This window comes from Haemaphysalis longicornis, unplaced genomic scaffold (genome assembly GCF_048455015.1).
Source record: "Haemaphysalis longicornis isolate Haplotype H1 unplaced genomic scaffold, Haemaphysalis longicornis Haplotype H1 scaffold_8, whole genome shotgun sequence".
Classification (NCBI taxonomy): domain Eukaryota; kingdom Metazoa; phylum Arthropoda; class Arachnida; order Ixodida; family Ixodidae; genus Haemaphysalis; species Haemaphysalis longicornis.
Genome location: NW_027526445.1, coordinates 40,626,488 through 40,645,502, shown reverse-complemented (window position 1 = coordinate 40,645,502; position 19,015 = coordinate 40,626,488). Strand labels below are relative to the sequence as shown.

General features: G+C 48.2%; 1 protein-coding gene across 5 annotated transcripts in view; it reads left to right on the top strand.

Moving 5' to 3' along the window:
- LOC144149703 (sulfotransferase 1B1-like) overlaps positions 1 to 18,745 on the top strand; it is a 229,386-nt gene extending 210,641 nt beyond the window's left edge. For all 5 annotated transcript variants that reach the window (XM_077681358.1, XM_077681357.1, XM_077681354.1 and 2 more), the window contains exons 4-6: positions 3,109 to 3,238; positions 13,314 to 13,598; positions 17,111 to 18,745. In XM_077681358.1, coding sequence (XP_077537484.1) covers positions 3,109 to 3,238; positions 13,314 to 13,598; positions 17,111 to 17,454 — 759 coding nt within the window. In that variant the 3' untranslated portion in view covers positions 17,455 to 18,745. The remainder of the gene's footprint in view (positions 1 to 3,108; positions 3,239 to 13,313; positions 13,599 to 17,110) is intronic.
- The last annotated feature ends 270 nt before the right edge of the window (positions 18,746 to 19,015 follow it).

The window sequence follows — 19,015 nt, the reverse complement described above, 5'->3', positions numbered from 1 at the left end:
CAAAAGCCGCCGCCAAGAAACGCGACAGAGCGATTGTAATGGGGGCCTCTAGTTCCGTTCTCATTACGTCTCTCTATCATATCCGTGTGTATACCTGTGAACGCTATCGTCCAGTTAACACTCTGAAAACTACGGTTTTAGGGTTGGCGTATAGCATGGTATGGGTCAGCACTAAAAACGTAGTAAACAGACTATGGAAAAAACACTAGTAAAAACACACTAACAACTGAAACCTAAAAACGCGCACCGAAAAACCGCCGCAGGTGCGGTCCACCCCAGTGCTGCAGAACCACCAATGAGCGTGCTGTTGTCCCAGCACTGATTCTGTTTTTATTTTATTTTTTGCTCTAATCGAATGCTGGTCATTAACCGAATTCGTACTTATGGTCACGTTGATTGAAAGTTCCGAGCATTGGGGTGGAGCGCACCTGCGGCGATTTCTCAGAGTGTATAGGTCGCCCCTCTCCATAATACGGCATTGTAGCGCGAAATTTGAATGTTCTGCAATGTTTCCTTTTTCTTTTAAAATACGTCTTTTGTGGCCCGAATGGAGTTGTCTGTGTTACCAAGGCTATAGTGGCTTCAAAGTGAACAAAGCTGCATTTTAGCAGCGAGGCTGTTTAACAAATTGTAATTTTTCGTGTCCGCTGTAAAAAGTACCAAGAAATTGCCGATCGCGCGCACGTGAGTGGGGGCCTCGCGGCGACCGCCCAGCGTCCCCGGCGCACGTTTGTCAAGCCAAGCATACCCACTTAGGGAGATTGGCAAAGAATGGCCAAAAAAAAAAAAGAAAACAAAAAATAAACTCCATCGTTCACCGTAACCGTGGCAACACTAGCTCGGAACGAGAAAGACACGTCATAGCGTACGCCCCTCCAAGGGGTTGTCCAATGATTATCACTTCCGGAAAAAAAAATGAGAGAAGCTCCACTTGGAGCACCGATGATGGAGTTAAAGGTCGTTGCGGCAGCGAAGAAGAAACAAATTGGCTGCAATAGTGGACTTAAAGCTTTGTGATGGTGGTCAAGGCTGCGTACAGCTTCGCTGCCAAGTTTTACGCGTTAGTGTGAGATTCCTTCATTCTTGTAATAATAGCTCCTTTAAGATGATTTTTGTAACGCCTTTATTTCTGCTTTCTATACAGGTTATAAACCTTGCGACAGAAATGGGGGGCTTCATGGTGGAGGGGGAGGAGGCCGCTGTCCACGTCTTCGAGGTGGGGTGGTCCCGAGGTCGGCTGTGCAAAGAAACGGCAGGGTTCTTTCTGGTCCTTAAAATATTGAAGGAAAGCCCGCCAGAGCCGGATCATTCTCATCGTGCAGTGAACATATCACCTTCGGGGGCCGAATTCTCTAAAAAGCGGGCGTCGCTTTGAAGCGACGGGGTAGCGCCATGCAAATGCATGTGTTCTGGCGTTGGGGCCGTCGCTTTGGGGTGTTTTGCGAAGGGACTGAGCCGCAGAAAAGCAGTGTGGCAAGGGCGCAAAGTGACACCCGCTGTCCCCGTCGTTTCGCTTGTAGCTTCGCGCCCTTGCCACACTGCTTTTCTGCGGCTCAGTCCCTTCGCAAAACACCCCAAAGCGACGGCCCCAAAGCCAGAACACATGCATTTGCATGGCGCTAACCCGTCGCTTCAAAGCGACGCCCGCTTTTTAGAGAATTCGGCCCCGGGTCTGGGTTCGGGCGCCGCGCAGTCCTTAGTGTCTTAGCGTCAGCGGTGCGTGCGCAGCCACACTTTAAAGCCGCAGTCCGGTCACAGTTTCAGCTACCTTGGTATCGCATCACGACCGAGAAAAAAAAAAAAAAAAGGTCCAGGCCGACTCCTAGTGTGCGCTCTGGTGCACCTGTCGACCGCGGCTCGGAGTCGCGTTTCGTATGCGTCGCGCCAGCTCGGGCTCCGATACGGCACGCGCTCAGCCGTCAACGTCGTCGTCGGCGGCGGCGGGCAGGTTCTTGCTCGTTAACCCTAGCAGGCGTGCTCGGTTTGTCAATGCGGAGGAGGTAGTGGCTGACTTCTCTGTCTCGGCCCCACGACGAGCCACTCTCGCGATGGCTCGCGGTTGGTCTCCGGGGACACCGGGCTCAAATGGAGACCTCATCTGAGCTGAGTGGCCGCGCTTCAGGTGGCGAGATGGGGACGGTCGAGGAATTGGCGCCCACGTGCGCGCTCTGCTGGGCGCGTGTACAGGTGCCGTAATAAGTAATTGTAACAGGGATTTGTGAATATCACAAAATGTCTCTCTTACTGGCTTTATGACAGCCATTACCGGTTTACATCAAGTTTTTTTTTTTTTTTTTTCTATTAGCGAGGACTCTTTTAGACGCGCGGCAATGCAGAAGAAATTTCTGTAAATTTCCGAGGCCGTGTTCGGATTACTTTTGATGGCTCCTGCACATGTGAAACGCGATGCGAGGGGCCTAGTATTTTTCATGCGAAGCATATATATTGCCCAACCTTTGCGTGTTTGGAGGCGTCATTTTGTAAAGCGAATCTTTACATGGCTAGCGTTCAGGGCTATTTTCTGCGCTTGTGCGAGAAACGCATTGCGACCGACAAAGCCCGTTTTATCGCGAATGCTCAGCAGTAGGCGGCTATAACTCTTGGTTTATGAAACGTTTCCCAAGAACAAAAACCCCGAGTTGGAGTGGCGCTGCAGCTCCTATACTCACTAGGGCAGGCGACACTTGCATTTACGTTAATGCAGTCGATCCCGTTTATAATGAACACATCGGGAAACTGAAAATCCGTTGGTTATATCCGCTTTTCGCTATATCTGGACACAAAATGTATGTAAACGAATGGTGACGGGGAACGCAGATTTGTTCGTTATAGCCGCTGTTTTGTTAAAACCGGGTTCCGCTATAAGCGGACTATACTGTACCCCCGAAAGTGGGGTGGAGAGAGAGTCAACCGGGTGGCCGAAGAGGTCGAGAATCGCCAGCGGACTCCGAAGGTTGTGGGCTCGGTCTCCACCGGAATCAAATCATGTGTTTCTCCACTTTCTTCCCCAAGGTTTAAAAAATGCTTATCTTCTTTCCACTCTCCGTTATCTTCATTCTTGTCTTCAGTGTCTAGACCGCCAATTGGCTTTCCCATTCCCCGTCGCAGATCATCTACGTCGTCCGGAACCCGAAGGACAACGCCGTGTCGTACTACCACCACCACAAGATGAGCACCTTCCTGGGCAACTACAAGGGCTCCTGGGACGACTTCCTCAACCACTACATGGCCGGACACGGTGAGGAAGAGTAGGCTTTCTGAAACTAACCGCGGCGTCGCGGGATGTAGGAGGGAAGCAGGAAATAGCACGCAGTATGTGGGCGATATGTTGCCTTCGGGCACCAATACTGCGCCTTTTATATTAGGAATTTCGAATGATGAGCCAAGTCCTGGGTTTAAACTACTGGGGGGAGGTAGGGGAAGGGGGCGTCTCAGACTTTTGAGTTTTTGTTAAGTACATGGAGTGCAGTCACTTTGCGCGCGGGCAACAACATTAGGCCTTTTGTGACGCGAGTAATCGACTAACCACCCCACGCGTGACTACCTGGCTACGGTGTACGCCCGCGTGTCAAGATTTTGTCTCGCTTCAGACTCCCAGGTCGTCTATATTAATGCCTATAGCCTCCCACTACGTCGCGCTGCACTGCTCGACTTCGACGGGTAAAACAAGAAAATTTTTGGAATTTACTAATAGTGGACATGCGCTGCTTGTCGAAACGGGCATGGTTTTCTTGGTGAAGTGGAGTGCTCTGCACGTATTTGAGATCAGATATCAGTATCTGAAAGACACCCGCAATGTAAGTCCCAACGGGCCGCTCGTGTGCGCGTGATCTTGCAGTTAGAAAGGTATAGTAAAATCAGAGGTAAGTTCCTTTCTCCCCCTCATCACCGGCGAAGGAAGGAAATACAGTATTTAAGTGCGGCGATCTGTACAAAGGTAGGCATAAGCAGAAGGTTTAGGAAAAAAGAAATTAGCCACATTTACAACCTCTGCATCAACCTATTAGGGGCGGTGAGCTAGTCAACGATCACGTTTTCATATGGTGTGCGTTCCCTCTGCATACAAACCCCATTTACAAACCATTTCGTGCTCTTCGGGCCTAGAAAAGCTAAGTGTATGAAATCGACTGCTAGAAGTCAGCGGCGATTATTCTCCGATACGTCTTTGCCCACTGGAAACAGATGGTACTTTCCGCAGTGGACGTATTACGGCTACGGCAGCAGCACCATGGGCCCACGAAAGAGGGCAAAGCAAACGCTAAGCGTCCCTTTCTGTGCATAATGTGTTCTCTGCGTGGTCGCTCATGTCTCAGGGTGCATTTCATAGTAGTGGTATTGCATATCCCGCTCTTCGATCGATATGTGTTCGAATGCGTGCGCCAGTTCCGTAAGTGCCTTTTTGCCCGGTTCGCTTGGAGCCACAGAACGAGAGCGATCCAAGCCAGCATAGCACTTGTGTAACCTGTGGCGAAAGAACCCTGCGTTTGATGACTCTTGTTCGTCGTGGATTCGGCAATGCCACTAAATGGAGGTTGATTTTGTGAAGGGTCATCTGTCGAAATGGAACACGATGTGAGCCTGCCGGGAATCCCATTCGTTCAGCGAAAGGGCGCTGTCCTACTAGAGGGCCACTGAGGAGTCTAGTAGCCGCTTTATTCAGTGTACTTTGTCGATTTGGCATTGCGGAATTAGCTATTTCGTGTTACTTTCTGCCTTGCGCAAGTTGCGGCTTATGACACGGCGCGAGATGTTCGTTTGTTAGTAGCCCAAATAATGGTACTGGCACGTATACACCTTTATTATTTAAGCGAAAACTCCGATTCTCAAGTTGTACTGGATAATATTGAGAAATAGCGGGTTGTCGTAATGCCCATCTGAAGGGCCTGAAATCATGGCTTGGCCGGAAGCCCGTGTGGTTGGGAACACACATAACCGACATCATGAAAATTTATAAGAACAGCGACGCGGTGGAGGTGACGGCGGAAGTGAACCGATGTGTTGGCTTTACGGTGTGGCCCGGGCGACGTTCGTACACGTGCCAGGGTATCGATGCGGCAGCAATGGGCAGAGGGGGCTCTGTCGTATCGGTCGCTGCAGCACACTTTACAACGGAGTCAGCGTGCACTCAATTCGTACGGCCCTGCACGTGAAATCTTTATAGGTTACGGAGACGATAGTTTCGTCGCAATCAAAAAGAAATCACTGAAGGCTTTCACAGCACACCTCAATGACGTTTCTAAAGCGAACAAGTTTGCCCTAGTAGGCGGAGCAGCGCGGCTTCCTTTCGTTTCGCGACGTTCTCGCTATAGGGGCAAAGGAAAAAGCATTTCGTCCATCGCGTACACACTAAGACCACCCAAGAGGGTCGCTATGTAGATTTTAATTCTGCCAATCCTGACTAAATGTCTGTAGTCGCGCCGCCTGTGAGCCGTGCCAAAAGGGTCTGAGAAGAAATTCAAGGCCATTATTCCGCCCTGCTAATGTGGATGAACAGTGGAGCTGTAGAGTCATGGTCACTGGTCACTTAGTAGCGATGGTCCCAACGGATTTCTTGTCGCTATTATGTACAGTAATCATCATACTCGCGACTTCGGAAATTCCTGAATGATATCGAATCGGTGCACGCACGATGCTTGTTGGTAGGTTGGGCCGAATGGGTGTGACATCTTAAGCCAAATGTATCCAACATGGAACGTACAGACCACTTTCTCTCGATTCCGACGCATCCACATTAAAATCGCTGCCGATGACCACAGGGGTGGTATCATCGTAACTAACCAATGGTCCGAGGAGAGTTCCAGAGCACGTGAACACGTCTTAGGCGTTCTGAATGCGATGATTTCGTCCGAATACACGACCCAACTCCAGGCCGTCCAGCAGCTCGAGGCAGCTCTCGCACGGCAGAGACTCGGGGAGGCGGCGAGGCCGAGGGATCCTCCCCCTCACTGCCCGTCAGCCGAGCCAGTCGACGCCTGCGGCGCACACCACGAGGACGTCCAGGCCGCGTCACGATAGGGTGCCTCTCTAGGAGGCGATCCTCTCGTTCTGCAGGCGATCCAATAAAGCTGTCTCTCTCTCTCTCTCTCTCTGAATGCGAAAGCATGACTGTCTATTTGAACGCCCGGGACGCTTTGCTTACGCCCCGCGTTTTCGGAGGTCTTCGTTCTCTTGCCGCTTGAGACGGTTTGCTTGGTGATCCGCTTCTCCTTTGCAGTGGCTTCCATCTGCCTCCTACGTGTTGCGCCACTGCTCGTCCCCTTGCGTTACTGCCATCTATTACTTGTAATGCGTAGCATTCTTCGCCGAGTACCCCTGCTGCCAGGAACGTGTAACGCCCTGCATTTCCACAACAATGCAGGTTTCGCGAAAGCTGATCGTTCGTAAAAAGAGATAATTGGTCGATAGAAACTGTAAAAATTTCAAAATAAAAAAAAAACAATAAAGAATTAGGGAACATGGAAAACCGCATAACGCCCTGCATTTCCTTCTTAATGCAGATTTTGTGAAAGTTCCACCTGTAATTGATATAGTATTAGCGTAAATGAGTGAATGGCTCGGGAGAAATTTCGAAAAACTAAAAAAAAAGAAAAATATAAGAAAATTTACTGAAAATGGCGAACCGTGTAACGCCCTGCATTTTCAAAGTTCCTCGTGTAATCGTCGTAAATGGAGGTAAATGGTAGGGGAGGATATAGAAAAAGTAAAAAAAAAATGGCTGTAAAGAACTCATGCTCAAGACAAGCGGCATGAGAATGCTAAGCATTAGGAGACAACTCGCCGAATTTCTGCAAAATTCCTATTCAGGCTCCGAAATGGTGCACTACGTATATTGGTGCACTGGGGTAAACCAACGGACAACGCAGTGTGGAGGGACGGGAGCAGATCCCTAGCTTGGGGGAAGCGGGGGGGGGGGGGGGGGGGGGGGGAGGTTGTATCGGTGTCAGAACACCTCCCGAATTTTATGCTTTTAAAAAAGGACTCCGATATTGCTTAAAAGGGACTCACCTGATCCCATTCTTATGGGATTTACTAGTGCATGACCCACGGGCTTAAAAACCATCGTGCACTTCCTATACGAAAAGCTTTGCACATCCATCAAGGGGCTCCAAACGCTCTAGTTTGCTTGTTTGGGGAATATACATAAATACGACTCGCGCTGCTGCTGCTGCTGCTGCTGCTGCTGCTGATGATGATGATGATGGTGATGATGATGATGATGATTGATAGTGGTATCCCTTTTGCACGGAGGAAAGAAAGCTCCTCTAACCTCCATGCCCCTTTGTAGCGTGTGATAACGTATCATCTTACAAAATAAAAACTAATATACCTATGTTTTTTCGGGCTTGCTAGGCAGCTGGCGCCATCTAGTGAAAACTTGATAAACCAAAATGGCTCTCTTTTTTGTTTCAGTGAAGAAATCGTGTATTTCTAAAAGACGCAGACTAGGCCGTTAGGAACGTTTTTATAAATTTGTGAAACTTTGGGTATCCACACACGATGCTTTCTAAGCACGTGGGTCATAAATTAGTAAGTCCCATATAGGAATGTGAACAGGTTAGTCCCCTTCAGCGTCCGGTGTAGTCTTTCTTTTTATTTTTCACCGGTGGCGTATAACACCCCCCAAAATATATTTCTGGCTAAGCCACTAGACGTAAGTACAGGGAGGGCATATAGAAACCACGACGGGGGAGTATATATAAAAGGTGGGAATATTTGTCGCTCCGCTGTAGCAGAAGTCATCTCTGCCAAGTTAACACGCGTGCTGTATACCGCCTCGAACTTCAAACACACGAGGCTGCAGTTTTGATGTGCGGACACCGAAAAAAGGTACCACAATGTAGCCTAACAGAGCTCCGCTGTAAAACCTGAAGCGTTTGGTTTAGACATACAGCGCGTGCATCGGGGTCACCCTGGAAGCGCCTGCCCTGGCACGTTCGTGCGTGCCGTGAAAGACGAGCTAACAGTATCGCATCGCGCGCCCGTAGATTATGCTCGGGGGATTTGCCAGCACTAGGCGCTTGTTGCACGTCTCTAAGTGCGCAGGTAGTGCATGGGCTAACCTGAACGTTAAGGCTGTGTCTGGTAAACGTGAGAGACATGCTGCCGAAAGGAAAACTGCCCAGGAATCATGCACGACATCCCGTCCGCAGATTGCGATGGAGGCTGCGTGGGCGACACAAGCAATTTTCAGCTATTAATCAAGCAGGCCGTGTACAACACAAGAGTGAAGAACGTAACATTACACGTTCTGGCCGAACCCGCACAAGCATCTCTCGATGGTATACATTGGGCCAACGGGAAGATGTTATACTCGACTGTATGTGGAATCATCACTGACAGTCCAGACCACCAAGCGCAAAATCGCAATTGTTGTCTCTTCCCATACGTGCACGCACGTTTCCTACGCGTCCTGATGAAAAAAATAACGGGACCATTTCTGTTTTCCTCTTCGACGCCAACAAAGCTCCCGTACGATAGTCGAAGCGTCTTTATAGTTTTGTAACGTTCCTGGTGGGTGTCAGTTATCTGTTTTCCCGACGTCACGGGCTTTCGTCCAACTCTTAACTGAGGTCAGTGAAATCTCTCATCACCGAGGTCAAGAAACCTTCGGCAGGTCATCACAGAAGTCGCGATTGCGATTGCCACCCTCTGAGTTTATTTTCATTTTTAAAGACGGTAGTATTCCCTAGGCTGGCTAAACGCGAAAATTTTGGTCCCTCTGTCTATCCTGCTGTCTGTCACGCGATTCAGCCACAAGACCAAAGTGAAAGAACATTTGAAAGAAACTAAATAAACTACTGAAAAAAGAATTGGGCGAGTTGGCTCATACAAAAAACGCTGACGTTACAAGAAAACACGGATGCAATGCTGACTATCAACCGAGTTTACTATCGAAAAAGCGCACACATATACTTGAAACATTGCAAAGCGCTTTGCTTCCGCAAAGCGTGACACTTTTTCATCCTACGAAATCTGTGCACAGGATAGTCCCCAAGGAGATTGATTTATTTTTCTGCCAAAACTACGGAAGCTGTGCCGATGCAGGTGAGAGAAACTGAAAGAAACTACTGAGACTGCTGGCAGGCTTATACATGTCTGCATTGTCCAGCGTGAAGAAAACCTCAGGTTTAATTGCGTCGGCATGCATGCACCTAACGGGGAGTATACCAGTGTTCTATCAATTAAGAATACACGCTGAATTCGTTTTTATGATCACAAAGTAGGAAAACCTTTGCACTTTAATACGGTGTTCAAGAGAGGCCAGGTATAGAGCAACCACTAAAACGACAAAGGTGTCGGCTCCTACTGTTCCAAGCATAACAAAACAAAAACAAAGACACGCGCTGTCACGAATAATGGCGCGCGAGGATCGCGAATGTGAGAAATCGCACTGGGTTGATGAAACCTCTATTGCATTAATTAATAGGGATTGTTGGGGAAGTCAGTGCACACTGTTATGAATATTAAAGCACGAAGATCACGACAAGAGAAGCAGCACGACGGAACAGGTTCTTTCCCGTCGTCCACCGTCTTCTAATGCAGTTATCATTGGATGATCGAGAGAATCCCAGTCGAAAATGACAAAAAAAAAATTCCTGTAGTTTGTCGTATTTGCGGGTGGTACGGTCGTCTTGTCGTATTCTTGTGTCGTGTTTTGGAAGCTGGCTATGTCACGACAGCATGATGGCTGTCGTAGCGACGCGCAGTTCTGTTGTCACTACAGCAATGTTTGTCGTTGAGAAAATTGACTTTGTCGTTACGACATAAATGTGTAACAACAGGGCTTCTGCTGTCACAACAAAATTTTTTTTTGTTGTACGACAGGAATTCTTCCTACGTTTCTGCGGTATTCCTGTTGTCATTTTAATCCGAGTGAGGGGTGGAAAGAAAAGGAGGGGGTGTTACGTGGGAGGGGCGCAGAAGACTACCGTGTTTGGACATTTGCAGCGAAGGAAACGTATGCGCGGCCATTTTCTTTCTCGTTTTCTAATGAGCGGCTTCGATCCGCTTCGAATGCGCGGGATGACGTCGTTCCCCGCCCTCTCCACAGGAAGTGGTCTACCATTTACTCTTGTGTAACAACCGCTCAACAAGGAACAACGCTTTGCCAGCCCGACCCCGGCCCGTATCGACGCGACCGAGCAGTCCATTTCATAGTTCGATAAATGCCGTACCCGAACAGGTCGATGGTCAGCCGAGAGCCCTGTACTTGACCTTGCTCTGTGGTCGGTGAATGCCTATAACGCAGGCTATTTCCCCGCGCAGTGTACGCACGATGCTGCTGTGACGTCCGAATGGAAGCACGACGCGTGGGCAGCTGCTTATTACTCGTGTTGTTGCGCCCCGAGCGTGACGAACGAGCCTGTATGCGTCGTTTGTCCCTGCGATCCATTTGCCAAGCGCGTATAAATCGTGCGGCTCATAATAACCCGCTGTCTTCCGCGCGCCACTTGTAACTGCAGATGTTTGACCGCACTGGCTAGGAATAAATGAGTGAATGAATTTCACCCGACCTTTGACGCTGTTATTGTGACGGCAACTTGTTAGGCCAAGCAGGAACAAGGGGTTCTTTCTTTGTGCGTTGCCTGTATGATGCCGGCCGAAGCGGGATTGGCGGGTAATAAATTTTATAGATTACAGGCGGTTCCGCTATGCCAATCACGGAACATCGTCCGAGCTCAACATATACGTCTGTGTAAAGCCTTGCGGTTTAGCGCTTCTTAGTGGCACTGACGCTTTATACTAATGGCAGTGACGGACGGATATGCGCCTGAGCTGAGGCCTAATGTACGCTTCGAATTTCTTACGACGTCTACCGGTGTAGTTGTTTTTCCGACGGGTTTGTGTTTGAAACGTTACACCTCGAAGCGGGACGCTATTGCCTAATGGCGGATCGTCGTGTACCTGACCCCTCCCTCTGCTGCTTATAAAGCAAGAAACGCGACAGGCTTTGCAAACGAGGCTTCCCGACACTGGTTTCACGGAACAGACATCACGATTGAACCAGTTCTTGCGAACTCGGCAGGGGTCGCTTTCGAAGTAAAGGAAAGCTGGATAAGTTACTTTTCCGCTGACATTAGCGCTAGTTTCTGTGAGGATTTGGGTTGATTATAACACAACCAGAGATCGCCACCGTAGATGCTCCTTTTCAAATATATTCTCTTGTCCAAAAATAGCGGTGTGTATGCATGCCAATGTGTGGAAAGGCTCGCGAAATGCGTCATATCGCAGTGACAGCAATTTTCTAAAGCCTACACCATTTGTGTAATTATGCTCGACTCTAGAGAGTTTCTGCGGATTGGAATCGTCGTTTTGTTAATTCGCATCGCAGCGCTCCTTGCGCACGAAAACGAACAAATCACTGTAAATCTCGCTCTCTCAGTTGGCCTTCATCGCTCGGAGAGCATGAATGGTGAATGCAGCAGCTTCGTTCCAAAACTCTCCCTTGACGAAGTAGCGCTAGGGCATCTCCCATATTAAGATATAAACGTAGATGTTTCGTGTAACTGTTTTTCGTGTGTCACCCTCTGCGCCTAGCTTCGCACTGTGAAAGGAAGTAGCCTGGGTAAGCCGTCATTGGCTGACGCACCCGCCGCGGTGGCTCAGTGGCTAAGGCGTTGCGCTGCTAAGCACGAGGTCACGGGTTCGATTCCCGGCCGCGGCGGCCGCTTTTCTGATGGAGGCGAAAAGCAAAAACGCCCGTGTGTACGAGATTTCGGCGCACGTTAAAGATCCCCAGGCGGTCAAAATTAATCCGGACCCCTGCACTACTGCGCGCCTCATCGCCTGTGAAGCGTCGGCGCGTTAAACCCTACAATCAATCAATAAATCATTGGCTGACGCTAGCCGTAGCCTCGTCACCGCGGAAGGGATTCCGCGAAACGGAGTGCAGAGCGAAACCTAGTATCTAAATCTTCCGTGACCCGCCCTTCTATGGGCGGTCAGCCTCGAGACCTGCGTGGTCGCATTGATACTGTTACGTGGTGTCAGGACGAAAGTTGCATTAATCATGTTAGAATATAAGCGCTGTATTTACTAAACTTACGCAACGGCCATGAAAGAGCTTGTGGAGGCTACGCCCACACCAAACGTCTTCTGCGCCAATAGTTATGACAACAGCGGCAGGCTTCAGAGACCATTCGGACATCATCATGCAACAACAATATGATTTTAGGGTCGGTTCTCTACTATGGCAGTCGCAAAAACATTATGCAGTTCTGCTCAGTGTGAAAGCTGTCGGGAAGTGCCTATAGCCCGTGGCGCCCTCTCTTGCCTACTTTCAGTATCAGCCTGGCGTCGATAGCGAAAGTAGGCAAGAGAGGGTCCCGCAGCCCCTGATAAGGCCTACAAGGAGACACTGAATTGAGTTTTCATTGATTTCGGGCAATTGATGCGTTAATTCATTGCTTTTTTCGTATTTTATACTATTGTGTAATTATCTTCGGCCTAGCCCCCGTGCCAACAACGCAGAGCAAAGATCACCCCCAACACTTTGAATATGAGTAACGTGTGGCTCTGTGGCGTAATGGGATTAACATCGGCTTCGTAACGCGAGTTAACCATGTTTGATCCCGACCAAGGGAAGCGGTGTTCTTTTCGAAATCTCTGTTTGGGTTCGTGACGCCGTGACGAGCTACGACGACAAAGAGGGTTCCTAAAGGGCTTCGCACTTAATATATATGGCTATACTGCATCGCTGCATTGTTTTGCCTACTCCTCTGTGTGTGAAGATTGGCAATGTTCTAAAGAGCTTGTGGCCTGTCTTGAAGCATACATCGCTGAAAACGCTGTGGATCGTCGTGGAAGATGTCGCACCCTCGCCTAATTTTCGCGTCTTGCTTGGTTTGTAGGGAGTCCTGGCGAAACTACTTTCTTGTCTGTTTGCCTTGTTATGGAATTTATTAAAGAGCTCTAGTATTCATTATAACCAGCCATCAGACAGACATCTCATTATTGAATGCATATTGGTAAAAAATTGAGGGTCGATGCAGCCCTAGGGGAAGGTTTTCGCCATTATTGAAATAGTTTACAGAAAAACAACTGAGGATAATATTAAAATGTACAAAGTTAAGTCCTCTGTGTCCGAGTGCTCTAAAACCAACCGCAAACCCAGTGCCAGTTCTCTGCCAGGGCCGTACGAGAGAGAGAGAGGAGAGAGAGAGAGATAATTTTACTTCGCAGTAATGTGAGAGTGGTTCGTCAGTCCAGGAGCCCATGTGCTGTTCAGGCTGCCGTAGCCCTGGTCTAACGTGAGCACAAGCTGGGTCTGCCGCGGGCTGACTCTGTTTTCCTTCCTCCACGCGCATGCGCAGTGGTGTACGGCTCGTGGTTCGACCACGTCCTCCCGTACTGGAAGTTCAGCCTGGAGCGGCCGGACCGCGTGATGGTGGTGTCGTTCGAGGAGCTGAAGATCGAGCTGGCACCGATGGTGCAGCGCATCTCGCAGTTCCTGGGCAGGCCGCTGGGGCCCGACGCGCTGGCCGCCGTGGCCAACCACTGCTCCTTCGACCAGATGAAGAACAACAACATGGTCAATCGGGAGGTGCTGCCCATCTCGGACCTCTTCGACATGACGCAGTCCAAGTTCATGAGGAAAGGTGAGGCGCGCTTCTGTGGTTGCCTGTGGTTGTCTGTGGTTGCCTGTGGTTGCATGTAGTTGGTCATTTGACGACACAATACATAATATCCTCTAGCGCCTTAACAACAAAAGCAAAACTGATAGTTTTCTGGCTGAGGGTTTTTCAAGAATGCCTCTTGCGATAGACACCACCATTGTTGAGATTTCGCGAGGCTGGACGATATGAAAAAGACGAAGCTTCAGTGGACACAGGATATGACGACCGCGCGGGTAAGGAAACGGAAATTCTGGTTCGTCAAAATGTCTATAAATCTGTAAATACTTGGATTACCATCTTAATATTTTTTCTATAAGATCAGGGTGTCATAGGCTTTCCGACAAAAAAAACTTTTTTTTACAAAAAAGAAAAATTTTAATTGCCTAATGACCTAATTAATTAACGTGCCTGTAAGTTATTAAATACTTGCACTATTAGCGTAATTTTTCATTTCTGTGCTTCTGATGCCCAAAGCTGTACGAAAAAATGCATAAAAACAATTTGCGCTTGAAATAAAAATTCCAGGGCTGAAAGGGTTAAGGCCGTTTTAGAGCTCTGGGTGCCAAGGCTGTTGTTGTTAAACGTGTTTTAGTGGGGCAAGGGCGTGTGTGGCAAAAGAGCGCCAGGTCTTTTCTGTCTCGTCTGTCTGCGTCTGCTTTAAACTGCTTTGCGTGCCAAATTGTTAAAACTGGGTGTCTATACTTGCTTTGGGTGCTTTGAATTGCTGTGGGTGCCAACGGAGTTTAAAATTCACCTGCGCACGTTAGCGCTGGGAATCGATGTTTTGTATACGATCAAAAAGAAAACAAAGACGGTGTCTCCGAGCCGTTGGCAGCGATGTTTACGGGACCTAACGGATTTACAACGGCGTGCTTCGGGGAGCCAGAGACAATCGCCGCACAGTCCACATTGCGTTTTAGCTTAACCACGTCCATGACCTAGTAATGTACCTCAGCTTGTGGCTGGTCTAAAAATACAAAAAATATGGGGACTGAACCGGAACCTTGCACATCGAGCGTCGCTTCCGAGTGGAGTGCTAGGTTATTGCGTCTGTTCAGAATAATATTGCGTCTCTTCAGAGACGTACAGCGTCTCTGAAGTGTGCCGGTGCTGATACAGTTGCCAATATAAACCAGACTTTGTTAAGTACATTACTACTTGTCGAGACAATATACCTCAAATGGCGGCGGTAAGAGTGTTTTCACATCAATAAATTCAAATGAAACACACTCCTGCCTCTTTTTGCTACACGCAGCACCGCAGTTCTTTATCAATCAATCAATCAATCAATCAATCAATCAATCAATCAATCAATCAATCAATCAATCAATCAATCAATCAATCAATCAATCAATCAATCAATCAATCAATCAATCAATCAATCAATCAATCAATCAATCAATCAATCCTTTATTGGAAGAAACCAAAATACATAGAGTGCTACAGGGACAGAGACAAAAGGCTAAATCGCCTGACGAGGACTCTGTCCCTCTGCAGTTCAACAACGTTGCGTGTACATTTTACGCAAAAGATATAGACAGTTTGGGTATCTGTACTGAGCAAAGTTTGCCACAAAAAAGAGAAAAAAAAAATCTAAAGCAACTTGTCTAGTAAAAGAACACCAAGAAAATAACTACATCCAAAATATATACGAGCAAGTTCACAACGTAATATAAAGCAGCTCATACAACCGATACCAAAAATAAAAAATAAAAAAAATTAATTAATAAAAAAAAACGCTTACAACTGATTAAATTGTTACACCAATAGTAGATGCATTTCTCATGACACAGTGAATAACTATACGCATGTGTATAATATTTCGCTAAGCACGGTAACGCCATTCACAAAAATAAAGGAAGCAAGAAAAACAAACCAGAAAATTTCAGCTACATTGTGTGAACAAAAAATGGAAGGCAATATCAATTGGTATAGTGGAGACCGAGTGACTGCAATACATTCGTAATGTGCTGTTTAAACGCACTTACCGAACGCGTGAAATCTATTTTACCATTTAATTTATTAATTATAAAAAGTGTTTGATATCCAGTTCTGTGTTTGCCATAATTTGTCCTGGTTTTCGGCATTCTCCTCTTTTTTTGTCGTATTGAATAACCTGAATCGTGATCTACGCCCGCCCTGCAAAGGTTATTTTGTTAGCTTAAAATAGTAAAGCTGGTCTGCTTTTAATATATCGTGTTTCAAAAACAAGGGAGATGTCGGCAGACTGGGGTAGTTTCCGTGATAGTTCGAATCACTTTCCGTGATAGTTCGAATCACTTTCTTCTGTAGCACAATTATTTTACTATAATTGCCGGACGTCGTTGTTCCCCAGACTAATAATCCATAACAGAGCTTCGAATAGAACAAAGACCGGTAAAGAAGTTTTTTTTAGCCAAAGCGGAATTAATGTTGTTAACTTGTACAGGGTGCCAACAGTTCGAGCCAATTCTATCCATAAGTGTTCAACGTGTGCTTTCCATGATAATTCCTCCTGAAACCAAACGCCAAGGAACTTTTGCTCTCTAACCCTTTCAAGGAGCTGGTTATTGAACATAACTTTAAAAGTGGTGCATAACGGTTTATTTATAGGGCGAAATATGATGTACGTAGTTTTTTTGGCATTCAACTGTAACCTGTTATTTTTGAGCCAGTTTGACAGGCGTCGCATGTAATCGTTAACGCTGCTTTCAAGTGACGCAAGAATATTAGACGTAAAAAAGATATTAGTGTCATCTGCATACATTATGAGTTGTGGTGAATGGGGTATCGAAACAATATCATTTATATATGCAAGGAAGAGGAACGGTCCTAAAATCGAGCCCTGTGGGACACCCTGTTTCAACATTAATTTTGAAGACATTGTGCCATCAACATTCACAGTTTGGTAATGGTGTTGCAAATAGGACTTAATAAGATCTTGGGCAATTCCCCATACACCATAAATGAACAACTTATTAAGCAGCAGGTCATACTAGTTCAGTGTATTCATCTGTAGCCTGTAGTCAATGGCGAGGCACGCAGGCAGGCAACCATGTGAGTGCGCCGCTACTGGTTACATCTGGCTCCGCGGGATAACAGTACTTCTCTGTGCTAAGCACATGACATGGGTTAGACGTTCCAAACTCTAGCCCACCACACGCAAAGTAATGCATCGAGTGCAATGTGAGTGCGATTAATAACATCTCTGTTGGCACCACCGTTGAGAATCGGGTTGGAACGAAGCAGACGACGCACGCCGGCGTGTTTTTTTTCGGCGTGCGGGTGCAGTGGCACAAGCCGCGCCATGACCGTGGCACATCGGCCATATCCGTGGCCGTTTCCAGTGTTTCCAAGCGAAGAAATTGACAGCTGAACTTTTCAAGGAACACAGCCTATAAAAGCGAAAGTGAGGTAGTTGAATGAAGCGATCACACAATGCAGTTACCCCATTGCGACTGCAAGAGCAGTAACGGTCCCTAAAAGTCGCCTCCCCTTTGCTCTCAACGCCGCAGGCATCATCGGCGACTGGAAGAACTACTTCACGGCCGAGCAGTCGCAGGCCTTCGATGAGCTGTACACGCAGAAGATGGCCGGCAGCGGCCTAGACCTGGTGTTCGAGCCCAAGGACGCGCTGGACCGGATGCGCAAGTTCGGCCGCATCATCGTGCCGCCCGAGCACAAGATTGGCTGGCCGCACGGCTCCGACGCCAACGCCAACAACGACGAAGAAGACAAGGAGGGCGGCAGCAAGAGGCCCTTCCCCTGCTTCTTCGACTCGCCGCCCTTGCCCCGACGCCGCGAGACGGCGCTACACCACCCCTTCATGACGCCCGACCCGCTCACGCTCACCGGCTAGCCAGCCACCTCAACCCGCCCGGGTGCCTCAACCGGCGCCTCTCCGGTGTGCAGCAGCCGCGACGACCACGAGGACTTGAAAGGGCGGCGGGCCTTCGGCTGGTGGTCTCTGCCGGTGATTTTGTGCAGCGCGCGTACCGATGGGGGCGTAGCGACAAAGACGATGCGGGTATTGCCCGATGTCACCGGCTGGTGCCTGCTTTTGCCAGTTGTGCCTGTCGTACGTTGTGCTTTATTGCGTTGTCGGCCTATTTATGCGCAGATTTAGGCTTAGCGAAGAGTTCGGCGACACGTTAGTGTCCTTTCTGCGGACATGTCACTGCTTGACGAGCTAGCTTTTTGATCTTGACAGCAGGCAGTTTGTATGTCCCACCGGTCGTCCTGGATTAATCTTGGACGTCGGTCACAGCCGGTGCGTGTCCCTTAGGCCTAAGGGGTGCTGGAAGGGGGTGTCTCGTTAGTCGTGGCTTTGCTCTAAGTCTGCTCATGCGAGGTCTGATGGCGATGTGTCCCCTAACAATCTGGCAAGGTCTGCTTCCTGGCTGCACCCGAGTCAGAGATGTTCCACCAATCAGTGATGGGCGTGTGGCTGCAGTGCTGGTGTCTGAGCGATCTGCCACGGCTTCGTGAGAACGTGGAAACGGACTGCTGCTATACGAGTTCCCTCACCGCCTTCATTCAGTGTCATTTACTTAATCAGATGTGTTCTTTTTTTTTTCTTTTTTGACAAACGCTGACGTGTCGCTCTTAACGCACTGCAAGTAACGGCTTTCTCACCGGTGGTTTGTATAAAAAGTTCTTTCAAACGTATGTGATCTCGGCAAACTTAACAGCGGCAGATTCCGAAGTACGAATGTCACAAGAACATTCCGTACACAAAATACTGCAGAAGCCGTTGTGAGAAAAAAGTAGGTGTCCAGTGGGCTTCAGGAAGGGAAGAGTCGAAGAAGGCTTCATGTCACATGTGGCACAAAAGTGTGCGGGTGGATGTTTTTGTAAGTGCTGACACTAGTGCACGGGGAAGTGGGGTGCGAGGCATTAGAGCTGTGCTCCAAAACGTGGTGGGAAAGCAAAATGAACGTTCGAGGGACCAAGAACCTAAATCCCTTTTCTATTGTATATAAGAGTGAACTGTGTGCCGCCTGAGCAAATGATCTACCGCGACCAGAATCTTGTGGCGTGTGGTGCTGTGCTCTCTCTGTAGTACGTGTTCGTGTGCTTCTGGTCTTCTAGCCTGGATACCTTTCACATGATATTCCTTTTGTTGAAAATAAAGTGATTTGAACCATCCACCTTGATGAGTGTCCTTCCAATGAGTTTGGCTGCCAGATTGATTACACCATCAGTTTGGCACAGACGTTCGCCAGCGCATGCACGAAAGTGGCTCACAATCATTCTTAATTAGCGCAATTGCTGTCGGGCCAGAAGGCTTCCAAATGTTACGTGACGTCAGTGTGACATTCTGTTAAACAGTGGGTGCAAGCCAGGAAACTTCCTGTGTGCACCAAGGGACATCTACTGGTTCTTTTGGAACATTCCTTTTTTTTTTTCGTAACTGCTTG